At 47.1% G+C, this 17,114-nt stretch overlaps 1 protein-coding gene across 1 annotated transcript in view; it reads right to left on the bottom strand.

Annotated features, from left to right (window-relative positions):
- ptc (protein patched) overlaps positions 1-7,379 on the bottom strand; it is a 30,290-nt gene extending 22,911 nt beyond the window's left edge. Inside the window, exons 1-3 of the mRNA XM_075672650.1 lie at positions 6,883-7,379; positions 2,196-2,746; positions 1,116-1,239 (exon numbers count right to left, since the gene is read on the bottom strand). Coding sequence (XP_075528765.1) covers positions 1,116-1,239; positions 2,196-2,746; positions 6,883-6,987 — 780 coding nt within the window. The 5' untranslated portion in view covers positions 6,988-7,379. The remainder of the gene's footprint in view (positions 1-1,115; positions 1,240-2,195; positions 2,747-6,882) is intronic.
- Positions 7,380-17,114: the final 9,735 nt, after the last annotated feature.

Below are 17,114 nucleotides of genomic sequence, written 5' to 3'. Positions count from 1 at the left end.
AAATGAATTTTGCTAAATATTGGTTTAAATTATATTTACTGTGGGTTTTCAGTTGGAGAATTGAAGCCAGTCAGACCTCAATACACACAATTAGTAGAAATCCTAGAACTAGCCCTAGGTTTAAGGTATTCATCTCCAATGTCAGTGACAAAATACACTGGTGTTCCACATAGTACACATTGTCAAACTTCGCTTAAAGACCTTTAAACGGGAATACGAGTATGTTAAGAGGAATTAGTAAATTACACTAGTGCAATAGTAGTAAAGCAGCCAGAAAAGGTGCCAAAAGGAAAGACGGGTGCTGACAGTCCCATGAAACTCTTGTACCAGCTTGCCACAACACCGAGGATCTTCACAGTGTCTACTCCGGTCTAGTTAAAAGCGTGGCAGTTTGGGCGCTCACCCTGTTTTCCGCTCCCTTTGATTACCCCTACCTCTTTCCTTTTTTGCTCGTCCTAAGCTGCGCTAATAGCCTTAAATCCGGTCTAGTTAATTGTCTATCAGTAAAAAAAGAAGTGCAGTGCATTGCATTTTAAGGGAACCAGAGACAGCGCCCAATAAGTATCGAGTTATGAGTAATGCCAGCCACATTTACCTAGGGCATCCGACTGGACCACCAAAGATGAGTTGCTCCACTCTGCTTACTTTGTGTACCAGATCCCATTAAGTGCCAAGGGTAGGGTGGGACATGTGTATATGTTGTGTCCACACACACGGAGCCATAATTTACTTCCACTTCCTTAACAACCCTTGTACCACACACCAAATCTTTAGCCCTTTCACAGTCACCCAAAAAGAAGTTTGCCCCTACAATTGCGATGATGCACTCATCACTGCTAGTGTCATAGCTGCCACGTGATGCAATTGAATTCACACAGGGTGATGTACAGAGCATGTTACAGGCCACACCAAAATTTTTGTCAAGTAATCTGAATCCACTTAAAGAGTGAATTCAGATTTGACATGTGAATATGTACCATATAACTCTCCGGTAAACATCTACACCTGATAAATACTTATACTATCTGGCTTAGCTGAAGAGGCGTGTACAGCCTCTTCAACTATGTCAGGCGTATCCATTTCTACTGATCATAGGTATACTGAATTCATTTTACCCTTCGCATGAAATCTTGGATGGTGTCGAATGGGAAGGAGCCACCAAAGGTCGCCACTTTCTGGATCTCGGCAACTAAACGCTGTGGGTTGAGGTCTGTCCACTGTACACCAAAGCCTAGGATTCTGGACCAGGAGGAAAAAGCCTATTCAAGAACACACATTCAAGCAAAAAGGAACATAGTTTTCATGCATTGCTAACACACTGCACAGCTTATATGCCTTCAGCTGAAGTCCTAATTAAGGCCAGCCATTCAGGATACCTTATGTTTTCTGCTAATGTAAGCTTGGCTGTTCGACAATGAAAGAAAATAATTTTGAAAGCTGAGTCGTGGGGCGGTATTCTTGCATGATCACTTTCGAAGATACTTTCACTTTTGCAAGATTTTATGCGACTAGTGCCAGATGTGTTCAGAAACTAGTGGCAACGACATTCCTGGCACTATGTCAATCATACCATACACTGTTCTGGGAATGTCGTGACTCACATGACACCAACACGCCTGGCACTATAGTCACGCCAAATCTCACGAAAGCGAAAGTATCTCCAAAAGTGATTGCACAATAGCACCCCTAGCAGAATACACTGCAGGAAAGATCAGGCACTACCAGAGTTCAGTTAAAGGCAATGAGAAGGGACAAGTATCACATTGCCAAGAGGGAAAGAAGGAGGTTAGCCTAATTTGCGTTATATTATTGAGGATAATCACAGTGCAAAAATGTACTGCGACATCAGTGCCTTTACATTTTCTGGCAGTAAGTCTCCAGGGATCTGTGTGTAAACTCTGAATTGAAGAGATGACAACGTATGTGAGCAGATATAATGAAGCTGCAAAAGGGAATGCAGTGGCAAATGAAAAGAAAATGAAATTTTGTAGATATGACAAATGGTTAACTAAATTTGCTTATATATGCTCAATCACCAGCACAGTGAGAAGTACACATTCAAAGAGCAGTTTTTTGGCAGGTCATCTTCACATTTTTCGTAATGACTGAATTGTATGCTAGTAGTGACATCAATATTTGGAAAGTCGCCAGACAGCCAGGCACAAGGTGCTTTTAAAAGGAGAGAAACCACTCACGGGATGTGAGCTGGAATCTCTGGCCCGAGCAGCTTGGACCCTTCCCAGAAGCAGTCAAGGGGCGTCACAATGATGCAGGGCAAGAGCTTCTCAAGCATGTCGTCCACGTAGCTCTCATCAAACGTAGGGAAGCTGGGAGCATAGCACAGGTCCTTGAGCCGCCATGTCAGCTCGAACATGTCCACAGTGACTTGGGTGGCCCGGGAGAGGGCATCGAGATGTGACAGCAGCGTCTCGGGCCTCCGCAAGAGATCACTACCCGAGGGTGCCGTCTGAATCACCAGCTGGCTACTCGTGCCCGCGCCCTCGCCCAGGGTTGACCGCACATATGCCTGCTCACGCTCAAGGCGTCCACCGCGCTGCACCCACAAGTTGTGAACGTCCGTCTCGAGGTGCGCAGACTTGAGGCCCACACAGAAGGTGGCGAGCACCAGAAGTCCGACGAAGAGCACCTTGCCCGCATTGCGGTCGACAAATCGACCCAGCTGCACAAGCTGTCCCTGAAGTTGGCCGCGCACGAGCAGTGACCAGCGGCCACCACTGGCGCGACCCTGCAAGCACCAGATGGTTCCTCATGAGTAACTCTTTGCAATGGTGGCAGACACACAGCTTCATTTATAATGTATGTATTTATCATCTGCAATGAAACACTACACACACCAGAGGCCGCACTCTCATCGACTTTAGTGACATCATCCACTCTCGCAAGATGCAAAATTCAGCATCTGCTTTACAGCACTGACAGGCATTTGTTAGTGTCACAACATTTCTCCTGCCCACTGCTCTCAACCACTACGTGATGCCAAGAAACAGTGACAGAAATTTTGAACAACCATTACCTCTACGCCTTGCCAGTCTAGCCAATGAGCTTATATGGAATGTAATACATAGTCAAAAGTGTTCAATGGAGGAAGGGCCCCAGGGCACAAGCTCATTGACATCTTCACATTTGGCGTTGTGGCCTCCCACCATGATGGAAGTTTTAATGTAGAATGTCACATCTATACAATGTCCAGTAACTGCTAAGGCACAACAAGGATTTCAAATGTTATGGTAGAAACTAGCTGCGACATTTACAAAATAGCATGAGAGAACAAATTAAGACAAAGGCCAACTTTTGGCGATGGCTCAAACAACAAATAAATTCTGTTTGGGTTTAATAAGGATCTATTTGAATTTCACTCGTGTGTGGCGTTTACGGAGCACCAATTCAGAACAACCAACCGAAGCAATTTCAGCTCAAATGCCAATGCATTTCCACAATATAGCAGAACGGCAACCTCTTAATCTTGCTGCCATAGGTTGTGCTCGGACTTGGTAAACACCTCAGTGGCGCAGTTGGTGCCCTAAATCGTAGTTTTCTTTTTTTTTTCTTATTATTACTACAAAATTTCATATATACCTTCTTTTATAAGTGGCATGACATGGTGATGGCCATTTCCAGAGCGCTGCTAGAAGCGCTATGCAAACAATTCAAAGGGTAACTATATTAGTGATCGGTGTATTTTCATTTTTAAAAAATCATTTTTAAAAGATTTTGCACTTGTCGCATGAGTGACTCTGCTCATTCAAATATGACACTTTGCAGTGTTACTTGTGTGGTTTATCAGGTGAAACGAATTTGCCTTCGACTGGGTCATTCGTATTGTGATGCCCTGTAAAATCCCGCAGCGCTGGAAAATCATTGACGCCAATCTCAAAGGCCACGCGTTGCTGTACTGCAAACACCGAAAGGAATCACGTGACGTCATCGCCGCCATGCTTTAAAGACGAAGGCAGAATTTTTTTTTTTTTTTTACCTAACGGTGTCATGCGTTACATTCAACGATAGGGACACAAAACGGTACTACAAAATCTAAGCAAAAACAAACAAGCAGTAAGTGCAACAATTTTTTTTATGCCATTGAAGTGACGCAAGGTCATCGGCAGCGCGGTTAGGGCGCGAAATTCAACAAAGAGAGTTTAGGCTTTATTATTTCCACCGGTAGCGTCTCTTTTTTTTGGCGAAGTGAAGATCATTTAGCGAAGTGTAAGCTACGGCTCTAAGGCGATTTGTTGTTTCGGCTTAGTGAATGTCCTACGACAAATGAACCCGTGCAAGTAATCGCTAGCTCGGCTCTCAGTACACGCACCCAACTCCGGCACAGCCGCGAACACGCATAGCTTCCAAGATCCGTACACACACAGAGAAAGAGAGGACATTGCTTCCAGCGGCCGTGTTTACGGTCTCAGCAAGCAACCTCAACAGAATGAAACGCACGCACTACTTAAAGTAACAGGCGGCTGGCATATTTACAGAAAGATAAAAAAATACAGCTAACATAAAAGCTGCCACAAGGCAAGTTGACATAAAAATGATTGGCAAGGCTCTCGGTGTCGCGTTGATGGAAGGCCGGCCACATTCTTTCGAGAATCGGGACCAGCCCGCGCGGAAAGGAAAACGTTGATACGTGACACACAAAACGAATTACAATGAAAGATATCTGTTTTTTCTCGGCTCGAGTACCTAACCCTTGTGGAACGGAATTTATGCGTTTATGAAGCACAAGCCTGCTGGTATTATAAACAGAAGCGTGAGCAGCCATGACCCAGACGACAGCGCAGTAAATTCGTAAGCAAGAAAAACGACAAGCGACCAGCCTTCGCATAGCATAGTGCAGTTTGGTTCCCTAGGCGACCACGTACTACCACGCACAGCTTCCGCGAATGTGCGTGCTAGCAGCACCGGCCGCCAGTCGACCGGCTCCCCGGATAGTGTGTACTACCACCGCGCGGAGAGGGAAGCGACCACACACGCAGTGGCCGTCTTACGAAACCTTCTGCCAACAGCGAGACACCTACGCGCTAACATTCATCTCGAGCGCACACACACAGACTCACATGCACAAAAAAAAAAAAAACGCTCTTCACAAGTCAGCACAGGTGCGCACATGCCCTTACTGGACTTAATATTTGGTGATGGAAGCTATGCAAGCGCTAGCGGCGCTTTTCTGTCTTTGCGGACGGTGCACAATCGAACAGCACCTTCCAGTTGACTCGAATTCCTACGAAGCATTGCACTCTCGATCACCGGTTGTTCATTTACTTTCATGTTACGTCAGTTTTATCAGCTGATCTACTCTATCTACGGCGCCAATAGTTGAGAACGTGTTCATTACACCCCTAAACGAGAGACGAACTCGCCGCGGTCTACAACTGACCAGCCCTGTGGCTCGCAAAATACGAAAGGGCCGTTTTCTTTTTGTTTTTACCCAAGCTTGCAAGACCCAAGCTCACTCAACAGAGACGTCACCGAAGACGCCGCGCGGTTCAGTTCACGCGGGGCTGTACCGGAGGCGGCTAGCTTCCCGCCGCGAGGTAGGGAGGGGGGGGCGGCTTCTTCGAAGAAGAGGGGGTGCGGGGACCACCCGCGCCGAGGAATCCATCTTGGGGCCCCTCGTGCGCCTTCCCCCATAAATAAAATTGGGGACGCCTGACCCCCACAGGGTGGTGTTGGAGGTGGGGGGGTCTTCCCAAAGGAGGAGCGGCCGCTCGCTGTCAGCTCGCGAGATGTGTTCATCCGCCAGCTGCGTGCGCTGCTCGATTTGTTGCGGCCGCACCGTGGAAGCCAGGGCCACTGCCGACCGTTTCTGTCGAATTGTCTACTCGGTAAACAACAACGCGGCCCTGTTCCTGTCTAGACGAAGTTATGCGCTACAAAGCGCACGCATTCGACGTCGGTCTCATAAAATGTAGTGACGGCGACGTGCGTGTGCACGTTGTAGCAAACTGTCGGGGGCAGCACAGCAATAAATTAAAAATAAGTCTGCTTCCGTCCATCCACGTATTTGCTCCCGGAGGTCGACGAATAGGCTAGGAGAGACTTCGCAGAGAGAGAGAAATAAAGACATCAAGCGACGTGACAGCACGGCATTAAAACAACAAAAAAACGAGGTCAGAGAAACCTGCCCCCCACGAAGCGAGCGACGAAATATATGCCGCAGTCCGTTCAGTGCGGAAGCGGACGTGTGCGTATACTACTCCACTACTGCTTACTACGCGACTCTGGGCCGCGTACTGATAAGCGGCTACAAGTTAGTTTCAATACGTTCAGAGATGCATTCGGCTTGAAACATACGACTCGCTGAGATTTGCAAGTTGTATGTTGCTCGCCGTCTTTCGCACACGCAAACTCTTGACCTTTGAAAATAGAGCAATGTTTCCATCAATGCGACGTGATGAGCACCCGTCAAAACAACGGAACCGTATCACAAATGCCGTCAAACCGAAACACTAACAGGAATTCAAATATGATTAGATTAAATTCCGGCGTTTTACGTGCCAAAAGCATTATCTGATTATGAGGCACGCCGTAGTGTGGCTCCGGATGAATTTTGAGCTCCTGGGGTTCCAAACGTGCATCCAATGCACGGCACACGAGATTTTTTGCATTCAGCCCAAAACATGGATCCCACAAGCTTGTACAGCGTCAAAATGATTCCACTTCGAAGGATGGGACTGCACGGAACAAGCGCGGACCGGACCACCAGGCAATTGAGACGTCAAAGTCGTAACGGTGCGTTTGACCGCTCGCGAGGAAGCCAGCTTCGCAGCACGAAACGCGCTCGACTTTCAGTTATATTTACGGGCTCGTACGGAATGTCGAGATCAAATCCTTCGGTTGTTTTCAGTGGAGTGGGCAGCTTACCTTTTCAATCTGCCGAACCGCCGTGCGAGCATCCGTCCAACTCGTGCGCGTCAGAAGACCAAGATCGTGTCTCCTGCAGTACGACGACGATGACCTGGGGCTCATCTCGCCCAGCTCAATAATGTCCGACGTGTCTCGTCGGTATTCGACATTGTTGCGCCGTGGCGACGGCGCCAGGTTTTCTCAAGTTTTGCATCGAACACAAGACTGCGTGACAATCACGGGACGAGCTCGCGGCTTCCGAACGAAAAAGACCAATCCGCGAGGCGGGCGCACACACACAACACGGGCCAAACACGACACTTCCCAATCACACAACACAGGGATGGCGAATACTGTTCTCCGACCGTGTCGAGTGACGACCACGTATCCGGAAAGGTGTACTACGCGTAGGACTGTTAAAAACACAAGGGCGGCCGAGAAGCCGCCAGCTCCTCGACCCCGAGAATTTCAACCGACAGCCATCTCCATTACAAAACCACACACGCTCACACGATTGCCGAGCGGCGCCGCTGTTGTCCAGAGGAGCGCCACTGTAGGCACCACGTGATGCCATTAGAGCCCCGCGATTGGTCTCCCGTCTCCTAGCGACGCTCGGGAGGAGAGGGGGATCTTTTTGTGCCTGCTTCCTTGTTGCACTCGCGCGGGCGAGCGCTTGTATTTTTTGTGCTTTCATTTTCCCGCATGCGCGGGACCACACAGCGCGATGAAGTTTTCATAATCGCACGCTCGAAGATGCGGATTAGGAGAGAGGGTCCGCTTTTATGGATCGGTTCTTTCGGAAAAGAAAGATGTTTCTCGGACGTGTCAGAAGACGGCGACGGGGAGTATACGCAACAGGCGAGGGTGCACGCGTGCGAATCGCCCGTGGGCACCTCTCTTTTTCTTGCGTGCCGCGCGCAATCGCCGCGCGCTGACTCCGCCGCGCTACAATGGCCGGGGTCCCCTTTCTGTTCCACTTCTTTGACTCCATTCTCCGCAGGGGCGCATTGAGTCGTACTAGCCATAAACGCGTGACTCCGCTCCCACCTGTCCGTCCGGGGCCTCTGAAGAAAGACGTCTTCACCAAGCGCCGCGAAGCGAGGATGCGGTTCGGCGAGCACGCAAACAAGCACCGGCGGTAATTAGTGCGCTTCGGACGGAGAAGACGGAGCAAATTAAGCTGTGCGCACCTGAATGATGCAGAAGCGTGCAGTAAGACATTAAGTGCTCAAGGTCACCTCTAACAGCGCAGCGGCTGTAAGGTCCCTCTATTAGGACGATTAGTGTTTTTGTTTTTTCACGACTGCCACTCAGAGCTTACCTTTGCAGGGTAAATGTAAGCGCCTGTATATTAACTTTGCAGGGCAAAGGTAGTATACCGACTTTACCAAGAACATTCAGTAGACCTAGGGCTGTTTTCGATCGACTCGCCTGACTTAGAGAGAAAAGCTGAGTGTGCGAGTTCTCGGCTGGCAAAATTCTTCAGTCATTTGAGTGGGTCCAGCTTTTACCGTAGCTGAAGCGAATTTTCCAAACAACGTGCCACTCTGGCACAATTGCGAAACCAAACTTGCCGTGTGCAGAAGGGGCAACACCGGTTTGCGCGCATGTTTATTCCCGAATATCACCAACTAGCCCAACGCCACGTGGTTTTGCACAATTTCAAAAAAATTCTAAATTCTGTTTATTTTTTACGAGGCTTGCACATGAGGGTGGCGACACCGTCTTCGGTCGTGCACATAGAGTTACTATACTGATACTATACTATAGTTAGTTATACTAACTCTATGGTCGCGCAGGACCACTTGGGAGAAAAGTAAAGGCTCTCATCTTGCCGAAAATCGCAGAATACAGCATCAACGCGCTCACTCTCGGTTTTGGTCAGAATTGAAATATATCTCATTGTCGCGCTATTGCTGGCAGACAACTCAAAATGAATACCAGAGATTTCGCTGCTTAAATCATACATTTGCTGCTGGCTTTTTTTTTTTTTTTCTTTCTCATCACTCGTAGAGAGCACATCGTTCTGTTAGGGTGCAGAAATCTGGTTCAACACCGCTCTTAGAACTTGGGGTTCCGAAACTAAAATGATCGCCTGCCTTGGCCCCGAGGCAAGTAGCGCCATCTTATACCGAAATGAGCTACCACTCTCCGAAAAGGCGTAGCGGCATGGTACTGGCGTGGTCGGGTTTCGGTTTCGGAAAGCGGGTCTGCGCCAAGGCTTTCGTCCAGGAATGGGGAAGGGGGACGGTGGCAGTGTGTGCGTGAGCGCGTGTGTGTGCCAAGAGCGTGACATCAAACCGCACAAAGGCGTTTCGCCTAGCGCCCCCCCCCCCCACGTGTCCCCCCCATCCCCTCGTTCCCCCTGACGGGCCTTTTTGGCGCGCTGCACCAAGCGAGTTCGGTGAAGGACTACTCTTGCCGCTCGCGCGGCCGGACGGAATGGCGGTGGTCTGGCGTCAGCCCCCCCCCCCCCCTCCGAATCGCCCCTGCGGGGGGGGAGGGGGGTGTACGAAGCATGGCCACCTCGGACCACCCGCGTCGGGCCAGGCATCCTCCGGCGGACCGGTCACGGGCTTCCCTCTCCCCTCTCCAAAGCTCTCCCTCACCGCTTGTCGCGCCGCCGCTCGCCTGTCTTCATCGCGGGACCGATGCCGCCGCGGGGCGCATTGTTTTGGGACAGCCTCACTCACTTGCTGCCGGTGCCGCCCGCCCCCCTAGGCTGACGGTCGCGCCCCCTTCTGACGGGCCAGAGGCGTTTCAATTTGTCCGCAACGAAGAAGGGAAACAAGAAAGAGTTCGCGAATACTCCCGCTTGGCGTGATGCAGAGGCCAGCGGTTGTTTTCGAAAAAATCACACCGGCGCACTCTGTAGTGAGTTCCGGCGGTGCGCGCTGGCCGACGCGCGATCGCGGTGCTCACGGATCAGCAACTCGGCCGAGGCCGGCACGCACTGTGTCTGAGCTCACCTGCCGAGACCGTTTTCGCACGGTGTGAACGCTTGCGAGCTCGATTCACGGAAGAGTGAACCTCGGCTCTTAGCTAGGGACGTCGCAAAAAAAAAAAAAAAAAAAAATCTAAGAACGTTTGCTCCTGCTGGAGACACGACGTGTCCTCGCCGTCAGTGGCTTTCGCGCCTGCTTAGTTTTTACGCTTCTGTTTGCAGAGAATAAGCAGATGAATCCCGTGGTCAGCGAGCGGATAACCATCTCAAAATAAGGGCGAAGGAGCGGTTCTGATTTCTTTCTTTTTTTATGGGGGGGGGGGGGGTAGAGCACGAGGCCGATGTAAACAATACAGTCGTATTTTTCAAAACAAAGAAAGGCGTGCATTGACCGTGGGACACAAGCTATGAAAAACTTTGTTCAAGCAGTCGATAAATAATTGTAACTATCATGCATACCACACATACACACCCATATATATACATATATATATGTATCCTTACGTTTACAGTAACCTACGGCCGCACACACAAAGTAACTGTTGAGAGGCTTTGGTCTGGAACAGCCCTTAATTAAGCAATCCGTCACCCGGGCATGCAACAGTCGACCACAGTGTCCCAAGTGCCCAGCTCCTGCGGGGTCAATGGCAGATGTTCGACGCTTGCTTTGGTTGTGCCCTGGAACGCGTGTAATTATGCTGAGAAAGGCCGGAATGAAGCCAGGTGAACTGCAACCTGTCAATTACAACCGTTGGGTGAAACCTCTCAGAGACAGCGCCGCTGTTATTTCTCCATTACACGTTCCTTGGTGCGCAGCACATATGAACTATAGGCGTAAACACTGGCTCGATCCGTAGGCTACAGTAGGTCTAAACTATAAAATGTGTAAGTACAGGCAATAAACTGGAAAAAAAGAAATATTACGTGATAATTATGGTTTATTGATAATCAAGAAGAAAATAAACGCGAAGAAACATGAAGTATGAATCAGCGTAAGATAATACATAAATGCAAGGCAACAACCGAATGACAATAACTACTGGGGGATGCGCGAATATTAATTTTTTAAATCGAATCAAATAGTGCCAGAAGCGCGTGGAATTTTATGTTTAATTGTGCACAGTTGACGTTTCGAAATATTCGGAAACTACCCTCCCTCCCCCTCACCCCCGTCCAAAAAGAAAGAAAAAAGAACATTCGCAGTTACGATACGTGACTATTCGATTCGAATACTGAATCGAATACGACATTATTCGGTTCGTTGTCCGTGAGTTCCGATTATTCGCGCACACCTAATAGCTAAAATATGCATAAACTAAAACACAGTGCTACATACACTGCACACTTTTGTATATTGTTGTTTTCCCATTATACCTTGGGGGCGAAGTCCTCCGAACTCAAATAACACTAACAAAAAGAACTGCTGCAGCAGTGGTGCCTCAAGGCCCGTTTCGATTAAATGAGGCAGTTTATAACGTTGACTGCCTCAACATTGATATTTGCGCCGGTAGAAATGGAAGCTATTACGCAGGATCCCGGGCGAGTGATGCACTGTCGAGAAGCCTACCGCTCCGAACTCCCGGAAAGACTTGAACGAGTGTACGTATTTTTCTTTATCTTTTTTTACTTCTTCAGCAGTGTATACATCGTTGGCAAATGAGACAAACACCAAAACCGCCGGTACACACAAACGTCGTCCGCTTATTAAGAAGAGGAGATTGGTCCAAGCGCGATCGGGCGTATCACGCTGCCCCGGGATAACCTGTATACCTGCCCGCCTCGAGTAAACTAAACTCGATCAAAAAAAAAAAAAAAAAAAAAAAAGCTTCGCGTTGCGAAGAGACGCCCTGCGAGCTTGTGTGTACACTCCTGCCTTCCAGGCATTGTCATTCGTCGGAGATGCGCCCGCGAGAAGTCGGCCGTTATAAAAGAGAGAGAGATAGAGAGTGTACTGTAGCTCTCGGCGAGAACATTGTTGATAACCAATCGCAGTCTTATCGCGAGTTCGTAATTAGTACGCCTTGTTCGCCGGAATTATTCAGTCGTGACTGTCCGAGATGCGCATCTCCTTCGCGGAATATATAGTTTACACGGTGAAGTGGCCGCCAGTGAGTGACCAAGTTTCTTTTCATGTCTTTTTTTTTTTTCTTTTTTTTGGTGGGTGTGATTTCGAACGAAGCCTCTCGGCTATATATAGGCCTTCCGACGTCTATGTCGAAGGCAAACACACGGTTGATCGGTCTTGCAGATAAGTCGTAAGCCTTCCACTTTACCGGAGGCGACATTCGTTTATAAGCGACCATCGAGGTTCTCGTGCAGTCTCTATATACATGCGAGTAATGCAACAGACATTGCGTGTGTCGTAGAACAAGAAGAAAGGCGTACCCGTGCCGCACGTGTGAAAAGTGCTCAGGTGAACCTCGCAACAAAACGAGACGCGCTTGTTATGAGGAGGAGGAGGAGGAGGAGGATATACAGTTCACTAGTTCTAACGAACATTTGTTCCAATGAACATTAGTTCCAATAGATAGGCAGGACGCAGTCCGTGTTAGAGCACGGCAGAGTTGTGTTTTCTGACCTGGGCCCGAGCCCGAAGGTGCAATGCGCTGCCTCGCCCGAGCCCTGCCCCGCAGCTTCAAAACCTGGCCCGCACACAACCCAGGCTCGAATCTTTCGAACGCTTACCCGACCCAGCCCCGTTCTGCTGGCTAGCCCTTGAGCCTAAACGATCGAAGCATGGTTCATTTTTCGGTTCTCGTGAAGATATGAGCCGCGCATAAACCTTTTGCTATAATTACAGATTTGACAGTGACAAGTTTTCCACTGGAGTCGTTGCTGACAAGTGAACAGGTAAGAAAGAAAGAAATACGTACATAGGCATTATATGCGTGTGCGTTGCGGTGTAATATCGACTCCCGTACTACACTTGCCAGCTAGTTGTGCACCGACGCACAGCGAAGGCACATGTGACCATACTCTTTTGAGAGTTCTTTATTGCGTATAATAACAAGGTTACAAATGGGGATTATACATACATGCAGAGGGAGGTCCCATAGTCAACAGACTGTACAGGGGACCTCCCATTACAAATGAGTAGGACATGTAAATACAAAGCAGCTATATGCAAACACACAAGACACCATATTAAGTTAGTCACTAGCTAACGCTGTAAAATATTTAATGACACAAATCACTTATTAATATACTGATAACGATTAAATTGTTATATTGAGTGCAAAAATTTACGAAGGTTTGGTTTGAATGTGTGAAAATGAGAGTGTATCTTAATATGACACGGTAATTACTTCTAAAGTAGTGTGGCTGAAAAATTAGTAGTAAATTTACCATAATTAGTTCTACGTTTCGGTTGTAAATAGCTGTTGGTATTAGCGAAACGGGTAGACGTGGAATGTGGATACTGGCTGTTAGTAATTATAGGGAATGGGAGCTTTCCGTTAACAGATTTATAAACAAGTATTCCAAATGAGTATTTATTTAGTTTCTGTAACGATAAAATACCGTTAGGTCTGAGCAATTTAGATGCTTCCGATGTGTAGCTGCTACGTGTAATGATGCGAATTGCTTGATTTTGGGTATGCTGTGGCGGGGATAAATGTGTGGGATACGTGTTTCCCCATGATGATATGCAATAATTAATATGCGTGTGAATAAAGGCGTAGTAGAGGGAGATTAGTGTCTTCCCATTAGAGAAATTGCGAACTTTATTTAATATTCTAATTCCATAAACGCTGCCTTCTTTGTTAAAGATAAAACACGCTCGTCAAATCTTAGGTGTTTATCGAATATGACGCCAAGAAACAGTACACTATCAGTATGATAAAGTGTGCTCGAACAAAGGTTAGCGATGGATACACTGAGATATGGTTTTGTTTAGCTGAGAAGATGACGAAGTTAGATTTGGCAGTATTAATGTGGTCCGCACCAGGTTACAATACTAGCCGCGTCGTGGTTAAGCTTGCGCATTAATGAATCAAGACTTTCGTCTAAGGAGAAGATGGTAGTGTCGTCAGCGTAAGGGATACAGTCAGAGGACTTTAGGCAGTGTGGGAGGTCGTTAATGTATATTAAAAACACGAGAAGTCCTAATATAGATCCTTGTGGTACACCAATGTTTGTTCTTTTAGGGTGTGAGTAAGTGCTGGATATTGATACAGTATATTCTCTGTCTCTCAAATAGCTACGTAATAATCGCAGTGCCGGGTCAGTTATACCAATAGAGTCCAATTTAGCAAACATTATGTTATGAACAAGTGAATCGAACGTTTTCGAAAGGTCAATAAATAATGCGCCAGCAAAATTTCCAGTATCAACTGCCTGTCGAATCTTGTCTGTTAGAAATATTAATTCCAAATCAGTTGAGTATCCCTCCCTAAACCCAAATTGGTTTGGTGATAGAATACGAAATCTGGATAAATAACTTGATAAGCGTGTTGCGATTAGTCTTTCGACAGTTTTACTAAGGAATGAAAGTATAGCAATAGGACGGTAGTTAGAGGTTAGACGCTTGTCTCCCTTCGTGAAAACGGGGATTATTTTCGCCTTTTTCAAAGAAGTTGGATAGATTCGTCTTTTAAAGATAAGGTTCACTATGTGACACAATATTTCAGATATTAAATACATTATCATTTTTATGAGAGATGGGCTGAAGTTATCAAGACCAGGCCTTGTATTTTTTAGACTGGGAATGACTGTGACTATGTCATCAGGTGTCGCGGGATGAAGAAAAAAGCTATGACGCACACGGGGTGTCAGGATTGGGGGCTCAATCCCATCGCTCGTGATCCGTTGTCAAGATTGGAGTCCGGCATGAATTCGAAGGTAGCTGGCCCATGCCGTCGTCCAACTTATCCACGCTGAGGATGTTGATGAAGGGAAGAACTGCTTCTCATCGAGAACGAGGAATATGGGTTTATTTACAGTATTTAAATCAGTCTAACATTAACATAACTGCTTGAGAAAAAGAGTGTCAGTCCAACACGACTGCACGAGAGAAGTGTGTCGAGCATTCGCCCCACAGCAGTTTTTAAACACTCGGTCCTCCCGCGATACAAGGTGACGCGAACGTTCGTTTTCTCATTGTAAACTCGCCGCCGCCCCGCAGGACCGTTTACACACACAAACGCTCACACGGGCGAATGTCCGGAACCGACGTCAGAGGGGAGCCGTTCCGGGTAGCTCGGAGCCATTCTGGGTAGCTCGTTGTCCTGCGTCCCTGTCGGCGCGTGGGAAGCAACAAAAAACGGCTTTCCCGCTGCAGCTCGCGCACGCGTAGCAGATCAGGTCCGCGCTGGGGAGTTTGGGCACAATAGTTCGCCCGCCGAACTCATTCCGTCACAACGGCGATTTAGTCACGCTGTGTCTAGAGGATGGCGGCGGTGTCAGCACAAAGCCCGCTTCATCGAACGCATCCTAGCTGAAGCGACGGACAGTGGGGGATGCGCGTCTTGTTCCCCGGTCGTAACTGGGTGGCAATCTTGCATTGCAGCTCGCCATTCTTAACAGGGGGTAAGACTTGGTCAATGAATCATCGTACCCTTCATTGTCTGCACAGAAGAAATTAACGAAGGAATTTGTTATGTCCAAGGGATTATCAAGGAGAATATCCCCCGATTGTATCATAGTTACATCGGCATTATGATTGGATCGACCTAAAAACAGTTTAATATACTGTCCATTGCTTTTAACATCATTACCTGCAGACTTAATTTCATTTTCATAATAGGTCGTTTTAGCCTGTTTGAGTAGTTTTCCTGGTAAGTTAGAATATTTATTATACTTTTCGTGAAGCGCAGTGTTAAGTGGCTGTTTTTTTTCTGTAAGGGTTATCTTTCTTCCGTAAGCAATTTAGAAAACTGGGGGATAACCATGGGTTACGAGAAGCTGAACAGTTTTTTTTTTTTTACAATTCATTGCTACCGTGGAATCTTAAATAGCATTAGAAATTATTTGTCAGAATATGTTATAGGCAGTTTAAAGGTTATCACGTGCCATTACTGGGGACCAGTCTGAAGCGGTAATTAATCCAATTAAAATTGACGAATTAAACTTCTTTCTGGTGAAGCTTGCATCGGTAGTGCCAGCAGTAGAAGTTAAGCGCACGAATGTTGAGTAATGATCGGTTATTGAAGCTTCGACAACACCACTGTCAGGGTTAGTAAGAAGATTTTATAATATATGGTCGATAAGCGTGCCTTGTTTATTCGTGGGTCATCGAGTTGGAAGAGTAGTTAGGTTTTCATTTCCGAACTCATTTAGGCAGCTAACGTAACCATTAAGTAGTGGGTTGGATGTATCTAAAAGGTTAATAATAATATCACCCATAAAAATGACATTCTTCTGTTCGAATGTTAAATGATGCAGCAAATTACCTAGGGCTAAGCAAAACGTGCTTCCAGATGATGAGGGTGAACGATAGATACAGCCAACTATTAGGTTTTTCTTATCTTGTGAAAAAAGATGTATCGTCAAATTCGACCCAGACAGATTCCCAGTTCGCCACGTTGAGTGTCAAGTTAGATCGCCTATGAAAACGCAACTCTGAGGATACAAAAACAGCAGCACCACCATGATTACTGTTATCACGGTGGCAGTATTCAGATGAGTACGAAGGAAAGCTATACAAGTTATTGTGACATGCGGAGAGCCAGGTTTCACTGACGCAAATAACAGAGAAATTATGACGGGTAGATGATAAAAAATTTGTTATGCCATCCATTTTTTCTTTTCTTTTTTTTCTTTTGCAGACTTCGCGCATTGAAATATATCAGTGAACGGCAGTGCGACGAAAAATAAGCCTCAAGTTCTTCAGGCAAAAAGTACGAAGCCATTGGACACAACTTAACGATTGAAAGTTGGAAGGGTTATGCAAAGTTAGGTGATTATAGATAGATCAGAATCAGAAGCGATGCGAAATATATCGGGAGATTTCCACCTTTTGATCTGACAGTTTTCCGTCCAGATGAACTGCCAACCTTTTTCCTTCTTTAAGGCAAGCGTCCTGGAGAACAAACGCTTATCGTCTGGCGATAGATGCTCATTGACGAATATCGCCGGCGAGTGCTCTCCTGAAAACCCTATACTTCGGGTATTTAGTCGGGCCATTCGCGCCTTTTTCATGAATCTAGTTGTTTTTTTGCTCGAGAGCGAAACCGCACGATTATATTCTTTTGACCAGACTTTGCTGGTACGCGATGAACTGTGTCGATATCAGTGGCTGAGACTGAATAGTTGATTTTGTCGCCGGTGGCAGTCAGGATTGCGGTGCAATCCTCCCCCTGGGTACAAG

Source organism: Dermacentor variabilis, chromosome 10 (genome assembly GCF_050947875.1).
Source record: "Dermacentor variabilis isolate Ectoservices chromosome 10, ASM5094787v1, whole genome shotgun sequence".
NCBI classification, from domain to species: Eukaryota; Metazoa; Arthropoda; class Arachnida; order Ixodida; family Ixodidae; genus Dermacentor; species Dermacentor variabilis.
The sequence above is the reverse complement of the archived record's forward strand: the minus strand, read 5'-3'. Positions and strand labels throughout refer to the sequence as shown.